At 35.0% G+C, this 17196-nt stretch overlaps 1 protein-coding gene across 1 annotated transcript in view; it reads left to right on the top strand.

The window, feature by feature from the left end:
- The window catches only part of LOC121316386 (CUB and sushi domain-containing protein 1-like), a 590542-nt gene that overhangs the window by 407897 nt on the left and 165449 nt on the right, over positions 1-17196 (top strand). The window contains exons 16-18 of the mRNA XM_041251464.1: positions 13231-13413; positions 14719-15045; positions 16445-16639. Of these exons, the coding sequence (XP_041107398.1) occupies positions 13231-13413; positions 14719-15045; positions 16445-16639 (705 nt within the window). The remainder of the gene's footprint in view (positions 1-13230; positions 13414-14718; positions 15046-16444; positions 16640-17196) is intronic.

The following is a 17196-nucleotide window of genomic DNA, read 5'->3' on the forward strand; positions in this document are numbered from 1 at the left end:
GGATTGCAACATGTTAAAGCGTTCTACTTATTATCCTAGTTTTTATAATCTTCCTGAGAATGATGAATATGTAATTATTTGTTTCCCATCTTATTCCCTCATAGCACAAAAAGTAGCATTATGCTAATACGACTAATACCACTATTTGTCCCTGTATTATAAATATATGTTTTGTTTCATGAAAAATAGTTTGAGATACCCCCCTTCTATCAGGTGATGTGGTTCCCAGTGTAATTGCTTCAGTGTTGCTGAATAGATATGAATAAAGACTTCAAAACAAAGTTAATCAGAAAAGTTTTGATTCTTTACTGTAAACCAATGCAAAGCTATAACTTTCATATTATATGCGTATTTAAAAAAGAAACAAATTATAATACTTACTATTTGTGGTGTGCAGTAACTTTTTAGCAAGGCATGCAGCAACTTTTAGATGACAGTTAAAAATGTCTTCTTATAATGTTGGCCACAGATCAAATACCACAGATCCATTCACAACTGTACATGAAAGAGTTGAAATCTCTTTTCTTGCTTTTCTGTAAGTATTTATTACTTGCAATTTTGGTTTTGGCCTTCTGTTGTTTATAATTTCCGTTTTTGTTGCAAAGTCACTTGCTAAACGGATTAGTCAACAAACTTTTCACTAAGTTTTCTATTTTGATTTTGACGACAAGAGTTTGTGTGCCTCTCAGTTCAGTAAAGCAGGATTCAATTCTGCAGTTGCATGCCTTGCCTATGTTTTCCAGCACACGTCCACCAGGAAACCGGATGTAACTTAATGTTGCATGCCTTGACCAACAAAACAAGAAAACTGTTAAGGCAAACAAATTACTTGCATACAGGGCTATCATATACTTAATGCCATTCTTAAAAATGTCATATATTCCAAGGCATGCAATGCATGTGTTTTATACATAGACAGCATGCCCCTGCTTACTGAGTATACTTCTACAGCATAAGGGATGTTTTAAAAGAAATATTTTCACGCAAAGACTCAAATGTTATTAATAATCGAAATGCTGTTCTTCAAAACAATTCAGCTTTATGTTTTTTACGTTTAGAAATATTCACACGATTTAGTATCGCACAATTGTAAGTATTGCTACCTTTTTTTATGTTTCCACCAATTTTAATGAAGCATTCAAACTGCTGTTTGAGATGTTATTTAAATCCATGGAACAGGTTTTTCCAAGTGGTATGCTGTGGCATCTAAACCCCAATAGGCACTATATGCCTTCATAACATCACAGTTAATCCATTTCAGACATCAGATAGCTATTCTCTTGTTTATATGATGAATAATAATAAACTTGTACTGTTGTCATGTTTACAGGGAATACTCTTCAGCGCTGGTGAACTCATGATGCTAATAATTAGTGCTTACATTGTCTGGGGAAAAAAAAAAAACAACAAAAAAACAGAAGTGGAAACCATCATGATGTTTTTATTTCATTAAATCAAATTAAGAATTAGCCTGTACAACGTTAATTATGAAATAATTCAATCAATAAATTTAGCAAAAAAAATGGGTAGTACGTGCTTCTTTACAGCACAGATTAAATTTAACAGCAAAATTATACCACCAACATATTCTACTGGAGAATAGTCTAGGTTGTTGTAGTCTTAACTGGAATTTCTCAGTGATAAAGACAATTGGCAGACCACAGTTGTCAGACGGATAAATAACACAATTAAAATCTAACAATTTAAACAGACTAGTAAAAACATTTCGAAATGTTGGAACATGATCTCATAGTTCTCATTTTCAACCCCTCCTTTCTCTAAAAGGTTAGGTGAACTAAAGCTCACCGGATCCTTGCTACAATACAATATAAGTTTAGATGTGTATTAAAAGAGATATTATTATATATATATATATATATATATATATATATATATATATATATATATATATATATATATATATATATATATATATATATATCATCAACTTTCTGTGTGATTATATTAACCTGGGCCTATAATATATTCCCTCTGAGCAGCATATCATATCACCTTTTTTTTAGATTAGTTTACTTTCATATACAGGTGTGTGTTAATAAGATATTTAATAGAAATTGTTAGGAGTTTTGCCACAGGCCACCGTTATGAAGTCATTTAAGCTTTCATTGGAAGGTCCAGTTATGTTCTGCCAAATTCATGCTACTGTTAACATATTACAATGTAATAGTATTATAGTGACTGAACTAAGTCTGACCTCTTTCTCTGTTCATACACAACCCTCCTGTTGTCAAGTTTAGTGTTGATTAATATGATACACTACCATAAGAATTTTCTAATACTAATTTTAGCTTAACTCAATAAACCGACCTATGTTTTATGCTCTTATCACCAATTTTTTATTTTAATATAAACGACTATCTTCTGTTATCCAAAAGGTATTTTTGTAATATTAACAAGATTACTCATTATAGAAAGAATCTTCACTTTTAAATTGCTGACCACTAAAACAATCCCTGCTTCATCGGCCAAGACCAATTAGTCACATCCAACATTATTTTTACTACAAGTAGGTAAGGACGAGATCACAAAATTAGTTATTTTCCTTCAGTTGGTTCACTGTATATAAAAGTTACAGTTTATACTGTTTTATTTTATAGTTTCACTTTATTAAACATAATATTCTAATAGCTGTATTATTTAAGTCTTTCTGGAATATTTGCTTTTAACTCAAGGGCTCCTGTTTTAGATCAAGTCTTACTACTTATTCCAAATAAGATATGTAACTGCTAATCTATTTAAACTATATGTTTAACTCTAAGAAATACAGCAGCAGTATTAAGACTTAGGTTGTTGGTTCAAATATTCTGTTTCCATTATTTTAGAATACACCCACCCCTCGTTATATCGCCCCTGGCTATACTGCGGATTTGGTATTATCGTGGTTCTGGAGTTGGCTCCCCATTTTTACTGTTTAACTGCATCTTCCTTAGCTTCAATATACATAGGCATTTAGAATTATTGTTCGTTTTATTTCATACTGGACATCACAAACAACAATATACAAAACAATTAAAAACAAAGCATTAATATCATACTGTTATCATATACACAAATATTGCACAATGAAACAAAACAAATTAAATATCTACTTGCTGAAGCAGTTTTTATTTTAGTCAATGAGGTGTTCACATATGGCAGCAATGCACTAGCAAAAGTCACCTCCCGTGACTTCTGACGTCAGCTCCCTTGTAACAAGCCTCCTATGTTGTTGTTCGGAATGGATTATTTCAATGCAGCAGGTTTGTGCATTTGAGAAAGGAGAGGAAGACTCATGAAATTAATTGGAGACTGAAGTTGATGAGAAGCAATTACCCTCCGCTGTACGAAGTAAAATGGTGTGCTGCTTTTTGTACAAAAAATGAGAAAAAGCAGGTTGCATAAAGGATTTATATTGGACCCTGATGAACCCAATAAAATGAGGGAGTGGTTGTACAGTATTTGTTATTTGCCCATTTGTTTTTCTATGGGTCTCTTGCTATATCGCGTCCCTCGATACATATTGGATTTACTTTGGACCCTGACACCTGCGATATATCGAGTGGGTGGTGTACTTGCTTTTACTTACTTATTTCTTTAAATAAGAGACTTGACTGTGAGTCTGTTCTTGAACTAGTTAAACTGTATACTAGTTTTCTAAGTCTTTTTAGTTTCCCTTTTATAAGACTTCCATTCTTTATTACTTTAAAATCCTACACTAGTAAAACATACATGTTTAACTATTTAGAATATGTTGTTTTTTTGCTCAGCACAGCAATTCTCTCCAGAAAGTTTGCTACCTTTTTCTCATCAACTGGAATGTGCCAACAAGGTTTGGCACTAGATTCAAAGAGTTATTTTCATCTGGTAAGAGCCTGCCAAGAGCAGGTCAGCTTGACCTCTCCAGCAGGCTCCTTCACACAAGCTGTACACAAAAGCTACTTACAATGTTTCCTACTTGGTATACAGATCTATTTAAAAATAATTAATATTAATATTATTGACAAAGAGTATATTATGTTATTCTATACATGTTAGTTTAAAGCATCTGATTCATGTCTAACAAATCGGCGTGTTCCCAGCAGGATTCGAATTCTGCACCAGGCTCAGCTCGGACCGGTTCTACGAACACCACAACAGGCCTTTTCGTCCAACACTTTACATCACAGGTGTGGGCAACCAGGGTCTTCACTTGATACCTGCAAGACACTTGTACACGTTTGGCAGGAACACCCTCCTCACATTCTAGCTTATCCAAATGAGCCAATGTCACTGGCAAATCACTGTCACAACCCATGCATTCAATTATTTTTGCATCTCGTGGGTCCACATTCAAGTGTGAAAATGACATCCCTTCAGGATGATTACATTCAAACAGAATTTGACAGTGTGTGACTAAGTGACTACAGGCTGGGCAAGGTTTGAACCTGGTCATTGGTGATCCATCTCTGCACTTGTCACAACCACACCTTAGAAAAGGATTGCTTTCAACTGCTCTTCCCAACCTATTTTCTCTTGCACATCATCAGTGGGCAGACTCCTTGTAACTGAATCTGGGTCAGTTAAAGAACCGCTCACCCTAGCAACTGAGACCTGCCATGCAAAGGGTTCCAATGATTTATAGCACAAAAAGGACACACCAAGGCTACCTGTGACACTGCGCCTCAGGCAAAGCAGCAGCCTTGCGATACTACTGCCACAGGCCCAGGGCTTTTTCTCCAGAAGCCACTTAGACTAATGGAAACAGTGCAACACAAACCCCGGGGTGCTCAACACTGTGCAAACTGGTTAATCACTCCAGTTCCAAAACGACCCTCCTTTTCCAGGGCACGACAATAACAACTGTCACGGACCCATAGGCTCAGGAGGTAGCAGCTTTGCTGCAAAAGCAGGCCATTTACACAGTATACCCCCCAGCAAGAATGGGGGGGTTCTACTCCGGGTATTATCTAGTGCCAAAACGGGATGGTGTCCACAGACTGATCCTCAATCTCAGGCAGGTCAACCTGTATCAGATGGTTCAAGATGCTGACTTCAAAATGGCTCCTGAAGAATGTCTATTTCCACATCCGAGTAAAACCAGCACATAGGAAATACCTGAGGTTTGCCTTTCAGGGAACAGTTTACCAGTTCTGTGTCCTACCATTCAGTCTCTCTCTTATCCTACATGTTTTTATGAAATGCATAGAGGCTATTCTAGTCCCACTGAGACTCAGAGGCATCAGAGTCCTTAATTATCTGGACGACTGGCTCATCTGCACAGAGGAAACACCCATTTTGTAATGGTTAATATTCTTGATAATAACGTTCTTCATTCCACATTTAAATGAGTAAATGTGGAGGATTTAAAAGACTATTTAATTGTTTCACAGCCAAACCCTGTAAATTAAATTGATTTAACTATTATTACAGTATTGTTATTATGGTATATCTTTTTGTTTAGATCGGTCTGGTTTTATAGTAATAACCTGCCTGGGTGGTTTACTTAGTCAATTTTCCTTTAGGCCCACCAAGTCTGCCATTTACAGTGGAGCTTTTACAATCGCCAGGAAGTCAGAAAAAAATATTTTCCAGTCAGGTATTGTTTGAAAACCTCTGGGCTATACAATAGACAAGAACAATTTAATTCTGTATTGTATATCAACATTCCCCCCATCTTGTGGACCTCGGTTTTAGTTTGTAAACCATATATCTCTTCCTTGGATCCTTAGGAACCCAGTAAAGCGACATGAAATGTAGCAGAACACAGAAGTTGGTTCATAGCAAAATAAACAACTTGTCATTGACTTAAATGGGAGCAAGCTATGCTTGATTAACAGTTTGTGTTTGTTTTTTATTTATTTAAAAAAATGGTATACACATTGGACATGGATAATGATTGAGGACAAGCTTTAAGGTGTGTAAATAAATATAGAAATCATTACATGAATCTAAAATGTTGGCTGCCACATGTAACATTTTATACTTGACATCATTAATAACCTGTATATTGAGATAATTCAATCCTGTTTAAATTCAAATATCCTGCTTTTTTTGTTAATTGACTCCAATTGCAGTCTGTGTCTCAAATTTGAAAAAACTAGTAGTGTAAGGACTGCGTTTAATATGCTGTTGCTTCTGTGCAGGACACGGAAAGCATATGTAGTGCTTAGCAGGTTTTAGGTTGGCATCAAAATCCTGCTTTGCATTTTTTTGACACAATCAAGTGACTAATGCCTTCTAATCTAATACCCATAAAGGATGTTAAAAGCTTCCTGATGCATGGCACTACAGGGCTATCAAGAGACCACGAGACTCATTAAGCCTGGCAAGGCATGAATTGTTGATCTGAAACTAATTCACCTTGAATTTCTGAAGAACATCAAGAATATTTTATTGTATTTCCCCTCCCACCTCTTTGTGCTTAACCAATAGTAAATACTTTAAACATTACACTGTCCACAATTAGAAGATTGGGAAGTAAAACTAGTTCAATTTATTTTCACTCTCAGAAGATGCTTCAGTTGCCTTGATACCCTTATAATCCGCAAGATGAATAATTTAATTTCTAGAAACAGTAGAAGTAATAATTTTCCTCTTGAATGTAATAATCCTCTTATTTAAATTAGCTTTTAAAATAGAACGGGTTACTGTGAAAATTCTCAATTGCAAGATACAAGAAAGAAACAAAAACCCCTCTCAGCATTGAAATGTTCGCATTAGCTGACAATCAATACTGTTGTCGGTCAATTATCCTTTTTTTCTCTTTTCCATGTAGCTTGTGCAATACATGTATTTGTATTTGAGCTGTTGATTATATTTAAATGCATGCAGCTGCTGTAATGTGACTGATAATGTAAATAATGAATGTTGCTAGTTTTGTAACATAAAGATAGGGAAATCACACTTTGATAAATTGGGCCCACAGTTTGTTTCAATTGTAGATGTTTAGCCTCACAAATAGTATTATGTTTTTCTTCGAGGAATATATATATATATTTTTAAGTAGGCACAAATTACAGGATAAGAGCAAGAACATTTTAACTAACAAAATCATGGTTGAGATATGAGCATTAAAATAGTTTTAACCTCTTTGTTGCCAGGGGTAGTTGTCACCTCCCTGGCCACAGGAATTCTATAATTTTTGCAATACATTCCTGTGAGGCGTGTGAGTAAAAATGGATTTTCCAGACAGTGATTTACGTGTAAAAATTAAAATTTTATTTAATATTACACAGAAAAAAAAAGAAAAATAACAAAGAAGGATGTGAGGGAGGGAGTGCTGGAGTAATCAAAAATAAAGGAACGGAAGCCTCTTAGTCCTCTTCGCGCTCTGCTTAAATCCAAAAATAAAACAAAAAGGAATAAAAACAGAAAAGAGCCAAGTTAGTAAGGCCTCCGTTCGTGACACAGTCCAAATTCCCACGTACTTCCCTCCAGCCTTTTTTTCCCCCGCCTCTATTCCTTAGGACCAACCACGAACACAGTAGCACGTCCCTTTAGTATGCAAACCCCGCCCCGGTAGTCAGTGGATCACCAATCCCAAACTGACAGGTATCCTTAATTTCATTTGACTCCAGTGGCTGGAATTTACATACTCGTACTTCCGCCCCTCACCAAGGTGCCGCCCCTCAAAAAGATGACTTTTGTCATGGTCACAAGACCTTGGTAAGGGAAGTCCCAAGTTGGTTTGATGCCTTCTACTGTTGGGAGGCTGAATTGCAGACCGAAACCCCTTTGACTCATCACAATTCCTTTAATCACGATTAATATATCCGCCTTTTAGTGTGTCCAAGCAAACCTTATACCGTTTTGTTCAGCACACATTGAACTTTTCACTGGTATAAACCGCATGTGGATCTCTGGTAAGATTACCAAAATATTGAGCCATAACTGCAAAAAAAAAAAAAAAAAAGGAAAAATCATACATTATCATCTTGGTTTTGTTCCAGATTGTGCCTGTTGTTTCATAAGGCAATGTTGAAAGCTATATATTGTTGAATTTGTCTTTCAACATGCTTCAATAGGTTTCTAATTTAAAAAAAAAAAGTGTAACTACAATGAATAAACTGAAAGTTAAAAAAGGGTAAAAAAGGAAGATTTCGATTAGATTATAAATGGTTACTAATAAAAAAAAAAAAAAAGGTTTCCAACAGCAGTAACCAGAAGAGTGTTTTTCTGAAACTGCAGGAAATGCAACAAACAAAAATATATGTTGTTGGTAGTTATAAAAAAAAAGAAAAGAGAAATATCACAATGAAAAATATATAACAGGTTGGGATAAATAAAAAAAAAATATATAAACTTCATTCCAGTACACCAGCTTCTTGTGGTAGATTTCAAAGCAGCCATCTAAACAAAGTCCAGGCTGGGTGGGACATTGCGGACAGTAAAATCTGGAGTCTCGCCTTACATCCTTTTTGTAAGACTGCACTTTTTTCTGTGCTTTTTCCTTCCTAGTTGTTGGGTTGATGTGTCTGCAAAAAATGCCTTTCAGTGAATCTGGTGACATTTTCTGACTTCTCACTGTCAGGCATATCTTCCTGCTCAAACAGGAGACTTGAAATAATTGCAGTCAGAAGCTGCAGAAATAACATAAAAGGACCAGATGCTGAGGACTTGTAAATTTACAAATGAATAGTGTATTGCCAGCTGCTCAAGATATACGGCCAATTTCTTATACCATGCCATGGTCACGTTTCAGTTGTTTTCAAATGGGGGGGGGGCAGCCAGGCGGATCAAGTTTACTGTCTTTCCCTTCATAAATTCTAAAGAACTGCATGTACCCAGTAGAACTCTAACAGAGTTTGTACAGTTTAACCTCGTACCGGGCGCACTTCAGGGGAATGTATTGCTTGAATACAATCCTCCCCTTGTATAATAAGAGGGACTCATCCACAGATATATTCTGGGTGGGGGTGTACATATGACAGAATGTATTTGAGAGGCGATCATGTTCGGGTGATCCCTTGGCAGAGCCTGTTCATTATCAGTGTAATGCAGAAACCGGAGTAGTAGTTTAGTTCCTACTCATCACTGCAAACTGGATCCAGACTTTCACCACTTTCACCACTGCTGTTCTCATTTGGGATGTCAGAGGGCTGAAACTCAGATTCAGAGCTGTCCCATGCAAAAAACTCAGGATCGGAATCTCCACTGTCCAGTAAATCTAGGACTCCCTCTGTCCTGTAACGCCTTGCCATTTTTTTAACTGCAGTACACAATACACTACTGTACAACACCTCACAGCTAAATATAAATTACAAAGCTATGGAAGATATAATAAATATGAAAGATGTATAAAATTTGTAAATTAACTATTTATTTTTCTGTAAATTCAAAAAGAGCTTCTCAATATTATTTCTCAAAAATAGCTAGGCTATACTTGGTATTTGAATCTCAATGTGTTCACCCAAATGTGAGGTTCCTTAAAACTTGATAAACTAAAGTAAAATGTATAAGCTAGAAAAAAAAAAACCTCAGGTAAAACACTGACATAAAAAAGTACTAACACAATAAATTCCCTCACAGTAACTCAAAAGAGCATCCCAACATTATTTCTCAAAAATAGCTTTATGTGTTATCTAAATCTGTATGTCGATGTGTTCAGCCAAATGTGAGGTGTAATAAACGTGGTAATCGAAAGTAAAATCAATAAATAAATCAATAAATAAATAAATAAAAAAGAAAAACAAGGAAAGAAAAAAGAAACAAACTGAGGAAAAATCTTGCAAAAGTATAAAATTCAGGGAATATATCACACATATAAATGTCATTTGCGGGGGGAAAAAAAAATGATATAACATATTGATAAACATACAGAAGACTTTTTTAAAAGTTAAGCGATGAACAGCAGTCTTAACCACTCCTCCTTGTTTCAGATACTACTACATAGCAGTCTAGTCACACCTCCCAAACTTTTTTTTTTTTTTTACGCTTTTTGATCATGCATTTTGAACCAATAAAATGATCAGAAAATGTTCCAGCTCCCATCACATGTTTCATTTGTAGCAGGAAAAGGTCCTAATCATGGCAAGCTTTTTTAAATGGTGAAAAGACTTTTCAGGGCACCTCGACAAGTTGGACGTACCAGGAACGTCCTAAGGGCACTTTAGCGACATATATTTAGTTCATGCCAGATATGTCCTAAGGGTACTGAAGTGATTAATATCCATGATGCATACTCCAGAACCGATCATATTTTGTTGTTTTTTTTTTATTACTTTGTTGTTACACTGCTTTTGCAATATTGGTTTTCACAACATGTTTGTAAGGACCAGATGTGTAGGGACCAGAATTGTTTAGATAGACACACAAAGGGACATAATTATATATATATATATATATATATATATATATATATATATATATATATATATATATAATATATATATATATGATAATGTATTAACTACTATTAAATATGTTTGACAGTTTTAGCCTTAAATCTGGTTCCAGATCCTGCCTACACCGATACTTTGAATTCAACCCAACAAGTGCAGAAAGTCTACTTTCACAAGAGTATGTGGTAGCAAACGTGTAAGCAGAGCTGTCACATGAAAGCTCTGTTAGGCTGTCTGACTCTTTTCATGTCAAGTTCATGTGTATTTCACTGTTAACATTCATGAATGGGTTTCTAATCCACTTGTTTTCTGAGTCGTTTCTAAGCGGTACCGAAGATTAGCTAGCTTCAAACTTTCATAAGACAACACCTTGTAACGTACAACAGACAGCGGTTGCGGCTCCTCTTCGCTACCGGTCCAAATAAATTCAATTTCTAAGTGTACATCCACATTTTGCGTTTAGTCTGTCTCTGTTGCACTTTATACAATATGTGCGAATACAGTGAAACATTTCACACATTAGGGGAATGTGCAGGTTATCCAGATAATGGAAACATTACCAAGGCAAATGTCAAATTGCACGTTATCCAGGTCAAGGAAAAGTGCTGGTTTCTCCGGTAGCCAAAACTCCGGTTTTGAGTCAGCAGCTGTGTTACAGTAGGGCGCCTTGTTCTCAATCTTCTTCCCATCAGTAGCTGAGCCGGGGACGATCTTATTTCATTTAATGGAGTATTTCGAAGATCAAGCAGGGCCAAATTGGGCTCTCTTCCATCTGCTGTTGCTTTCTTTGGCATGTGTTTTAAGGTCTGCACAGTACGCTCCACCATTCTGTTTGACTGTGGATACCTTGGGCTTGTAGTAGTATTACAGAATTCCCATTCCTTTGCAAATCTATTAAATTCAATACTCAGTACCTAATTTCTTGCTTAATTTCTACCAGCCTACCAAGAGTATTATTATGTTTTTTTTTTTGTTTGTTTTTTTTTAATAGTAGTCACTTTTAATTTATTCTGATTACAAAACCTTTTTTTTTTAAATTTGAAATATAGACACTACAATACTATATATAAGTCTTGGAAAATATATCTGGTAACACTTTATTTTAAGCACTGCATATTATGCATTTACTATGTATTTATTTGTAACTAATTAGCACATAATACAAACATGTATAAGCCTCCTATTAAGGGTTTGTTAGGTACTTATTATGCTTATTCACAAATGTGCCTTAATAACAGGTTACTGGACATTAATAAAGGATTTGCATGCCTTATACTGAAGTAAAGACAGTTCTTGGCCACATTAGGTCTTACTAGCTGCTTGTATATTATTAACACCTTGATAATAAAACAGCAAAACAAAGTGGACCATGCATGGATAGCACACTATCCCAATAAAGCATGACACTTACTCCAATGAACACACCACATGGAAAAAAGGTAACACTTTATATTAATGTGATGCTTATTAATGTTTTATAAACATTATATACATATATAATATATACTTAATAACTATGTTATAGAGTGTTGATAAAACATTGTAACGTAATACATTAAATGTAATTCTATATATAGTTATTGCATGGTTATAAACCATCTATAATGTGTTATTAACATTACATATCATGGTTATTAAGTATATATTATATATTTTTAAGATATTAATAAGCAGTACCTTAATATAAAGTGTAACCAAAACACTGGCTTTATTTATAATCCTGGTCTGGTGACCATAAATAACATTTCCCAGGCAATACACAGCAATGGGCATTGCACTGTTCTAAATAAAGAAATTGCAGTTCCAAATAATAAACACAATCAGTAGCACACACACAATACACAAACATGGTCACCAGTCCTGGCTGAGTGCTGGAGTGCTCATGGTGCTAAATAAAATTATTTGTGGCAACAAGTGAAGTGCTTTCCGGGTTTGTGCTGGCCTCTGGCGAAAGCTCCAGACGTGTTTATCTGTCTACTAAATAACAAGCAACAATTAGAGATTAAAACAAATAAAACTCATGATATGATATCACAAACACAGGTCCTTCCAGGTTGTTCTTAACCAAAATGAAGGAACAGATTATGTCGCTTCGTCCCCTTCTTGTACCGTCACATATGACCCCTTGGTTTCCTTTCTGGGTCGATGAGTTAGTGTCGATGAGTAATAACTGACTTACTTTGAACCCTGGGAATGAATTGTCAGGTGGTCCAGGGCACTCTTTTCCCGTTACTTAGCACCCTCAAAGAAAAGGAGGCAGATTTACCACTCAAGATCTTTCTATTTCTGTCACGGTAACCAGTCTCCCTACATTGACCAGAATGTGGTCACCAGCATGTGGTGATGACTGATACAAATGATGTAGCAGTGATAATTGTAATATTTTAAAAGTTGCTCTGTACAGTGGTAATTCCAACAGTAGCTGGAAAATAACACCATTGTGTCATCTTGCTTGTCAAATTTACACTTACCAGTCATGTACGTTTCAACTTGTGTTTTAATTCCTCTGTTGTCTCCCATTAACCAGATTTGCAGCAGACCTTTTCAATGACTTTACCACCACCTTGCCTTGGAGGCTGTACTAAGTCTCAAGGGCAGTTCCCTTGAAGGACGGGAGACTGGGCCCTGGGCCAAATTGTAGCCACACAATCCCAATTAATTACCATGGTTCTGTCTCTTGAATCACCTTAATGGTCACAACTGCAAGACTGATATAAAAAAAAAAAAAAAAAAACTTTGTTTGTTTTGTAAACTAATTATGTGCATAGTTTTAGTAAATATTGCATTTTTCACTGTTCTAAAATTAAACCCATTTTCCATGTGTTCATCTTACTGCAGCACATGTACAAATATACTAAGAAAAACATTATAATACAATTCCTGTATAACATTGAACATTTTTGTTTTATAGAAATTGACAGAGGAGGGTGCGGAGATCCTGGAATACCAGCCTATGGTAAACGTGCTGGCAGCAGTTTTTTACATCGAGACACGCTGACATTTGAGTGTCAGGCAGCTTTTGAATTGGTTGGAGAAAGGACAATCTCTTGTCAGCAAAATAACCAGTGGTCTGGAAACAAACCCAGCTGTGTCTGTAAGAGCTATTTCAAAATGCATTACTGTAATTAATCAGCACTGCTACAGAGAATGAGTAATTAGACATGTTGATTGACAGGTGGAAAAGTACTTTAATAAAATAATACCTGCTAGGATTTAGTGCATGTGAATGGCTTGTTTATATGCTCTCAATGTTTTGTAATAATAATAATAATAATAATAATAATAAATAATAATAATAATAATACCAAACCCTGCAGTGTTTTTATTATATCATTGAACATGGAAATAATACAGCCCATTAAGTAGTGATTTTGTTTAATTTAATTCAGCTTTTTGTACATTTAATGTGCACACCTTTTGATAATTAATTTTGCTAATTATGGGAATAATGAAAATTCATTTTGACCAAAAATCACTGCCTACAACCTCTCTCAACCAGTGCCAGCACTAGGATTTATTTTCCAACAAAACATATTCAAACCTTATTTGATGACTGTGAGCAAAACAGTAATCAAACAAGTAACAGTATTTCCAAACCTGTTAATAAATCAATTATGTAACAAGATTAATCAATTTGATTAATAACTTGATTTATTTAAAATTGAAACATATTAATAGCTTCAAATTGGTAACAAAAACATAATAATCATAGTCATCAAATGTTATCAAGTAGAAAAGTTACTATGAAAACGTTTCTATAACAACACGTCTGCATCTCAAAACTTAGCTCATCGTACAAATTAATTCAATACAATTCACCCCACCTCTAGAGAGACAATCTCTTAGCTCTTATTTGCGAATTTGTGTTTTGATTGAGAGTCTGCCAGTACTACCTTGCTAGGGTTTATTTTTCTAATCCTAGTAGATTAGATGGCACCTGTATATTTTTTACATTTAGTCATTATAGTGGGCTCAAAAAAAAAAAAAAAAAACAGGGCTGGGCCCCCGCAATCAAAGGCCCGGGTGCATCGTCTGCCACACACCCTAACCCCCCCCCCCCCCCCCCCCCCCCCCCCCCGCAAAAAAACAACAAAAAACCTGTTCTATAACTTATTCCTTGTTTAGTTTGTCTTTTATAAAAAAATTTTCATCTATTATTTCTAATGAATTCTGATTAACATACAAATAAGTCAACATTGTCGATATAAAGTCATAATAATGTTTTAAATACATGTTAACATTCAATTGTCCATGTCCGAAGGAATGACAGAAAAACATAAATTGAGAACTATGTAGTCATGTCAAGTATAATTTACAAGGCTGCCTAAACTGGGTGAGTAAAAGTATGAACTCACAACATTTCTGAAACTGTGACATGTTGTTTTCTTCCTTTGTACAGTCTCCTGCTTTTTCAATTTCACGGCTCCATCAGGAATCATCCTGTCTCCCAACTACCCAGAGGAATATGGAAACAACATGAACTGCGTGTGGCTGATTATTGCTGAACCAGGAAATAGAATCCATCTCCTCTTCAGCGATTTTGAAGTGGAGCCCCAGTTTGACTACCTAACAGTAAAGGATGACGGGACAGCTGAAGCAACAACATTTGGAACTTTCTCTGGCAAAGATGTCCCTTCTCAAATTGCCAGCAACGGACACATAGTGCGACTGGAGTTTCAGTCTGATCACTCCAACACAGGAAGAGGATTTAACATAACATACACAAGTAAATATAAAAGTGTATACATATATTCTGAATATATTTTCAGAATATATTTTACAGGTGGAACCTGTTTTTTAAAAAAAAGGCAAACAAATGAGGTGTTTAACTAATAAGATGCAGACACATATTGCATTCAATGTTCTAAAACTCTTGATTTATTTTAAATGTGGTGAACACTTATAAAACAGATATCACACAATTTTAAATTATGTATATAAATAGAAGAATCATGAACTGTATAAAAAATGATGCATGCTATATACAAACAATTATAATAGTTATTTGTTAAGCTGCAATTTAAAAAGAAGGTATTGTTGCTTACAGTTTTCAATGATTATTGTAGCCAGAAACTGGATGATGTGTTTCTACTATAAGATTGTAAGCCTTTCTTTTTTTTTAAAAGAATATGACAGCTGTGGTGTCTAGTTAGCAGCCCACTGACAGCAGTGTGAGCATACTTGAGGTTCAGTCTCTCTGTGAAAATGATTTTTTTTATTCACTGCACATGATTCGGGATGCTATAATAAAATGAGACAGGGAGTCCCAAATTTGTGTATCCCTAATAACCTTAAATCTTGAAAGCACATTGACATTGGCAAAGTAAAGCACTATTTAATAGTCTGTAGCTACAAAATGAAGTGTTTCAGATTTCACTTCTGTATTTTAGTTCATGTAATGTTTACAACATCCCTTTTCTTTATTACTATAAACTATAAATACGATTAAGCAGCTGACAAGTCTGTATCATTTACATTGCACTGCATCCGCATACTGACTCAAAAACAACTTAGCCTTATAATCGTAGACATTCTGCAAATCTACTGGTAAAACTGTTTTAGATTTAGTATAGCAGTTTTACCTGTAGATTTGCAGATTGTCAGATTATCCGCATCATTCTGCGGAGGAAATGTTTTAATTAAAGTAAAATTGGTATGTGCTTTACAGAATGCTCTGTATGTAGTGTATACCGCCACAGAAAGATTTATTTTTCCTAACTGACTGGATATAAAGCAATAATTAATCTCCAATTGTAAAGTAAAGTTATTATTATTTTTTTTTTATATACTTTTTTTTCTTTTCTTGAAAAGACCACACCCATTGTAAAAATGTTGCCATTTAGTTTACCACAAGTGGTTTACGCATTTACAAAAAATGTTATGTGGCAGCCTTATAGTTATAACAAAAACACTATTTCAAAATTAGGCAATCTGTTTTGTATTATTATTTTTCACTTGTGCTAACCTTTGCGTAAACAATCTGGAGTGCTTGCTGATATAAAAAGGGTTGTAATATGCCCCCAAGACATGGTCACTACTATTTTATATGAAAATGAAATTATAAGGAGCCATAATAATGGCTTAAAAAACTTCTCATCAAGTCCATATGTGCTTGTATTTGCTAGCATTTGGGCAGAATGAATGCCATGACCCTGGAATACCCATCAATGGGCAGCGATTTGGTGACCGGTTCCTGCTGGACAGTTCAGTTTCTTTTCATTGTGACGAGGGCTTCATAAAAACCCAAGGATCTGAAACAATTACGTGTGTGATGCAGGACGGAAGTGTGGTCTGGAATGCAGCAGTGCCCAGGTGTGAAGGTAATCATGTCTTTTTTTATTTTTTTGGTGTGTGTAAGTATTTATTTTATTCATATTTTAAAGCTGTTTAACCAAAATAGTAAATATTTTGCACCCTGTCAAGTCCCTTGGGTCTGGGAATCAACCGGTCAAAGCAATAATATATAGGCCTGGACCAAAGTAAAGTGTTGTTTTGTGACATATTTATTTGCATACAAAACAAAAGCTATATCCAAAAAAGTTTCACATCATCTAGAATTGTAGGATTGGGATATTGTTTAAAAAAAGCAAAACCATATGAATGTCATTTTGATCTTTGATTTAACATCATTTAATCAAAGAAACTACAAAAGTCAACTGGATTCCACAACAGCAATAGTATATTATATATGTTAGATTTCGAAATGTAACATTTTCCTTTTTTTTTTTCATTAAGTATATGGAAAACTACAAAGCAGTATGTAATTCAATATATTAACGTAACATTATTTAGCAGGTTTCATTCGACTTTGAGCAAAATGTGTTAATTCTCTAGGGTGACGCAAAAATCTGGGCCACAGCTTTATTTTTAAAGTTTA

Source organism: Polyodon spathula, chromosome 5, assembly GCF_017654505.1.
Source record: "Polyodon spathula isolate WHYD16114869_AA chromosome 5, ASM1765450v1, whole genome shotgun sequence".
NCBI classification, from domain to species: Eukaryota; Metazoa; Chordata; class Actinopteri; order Acipenseriformes; family Polyodontidae; genus Polyodon; species Polyodon spathula.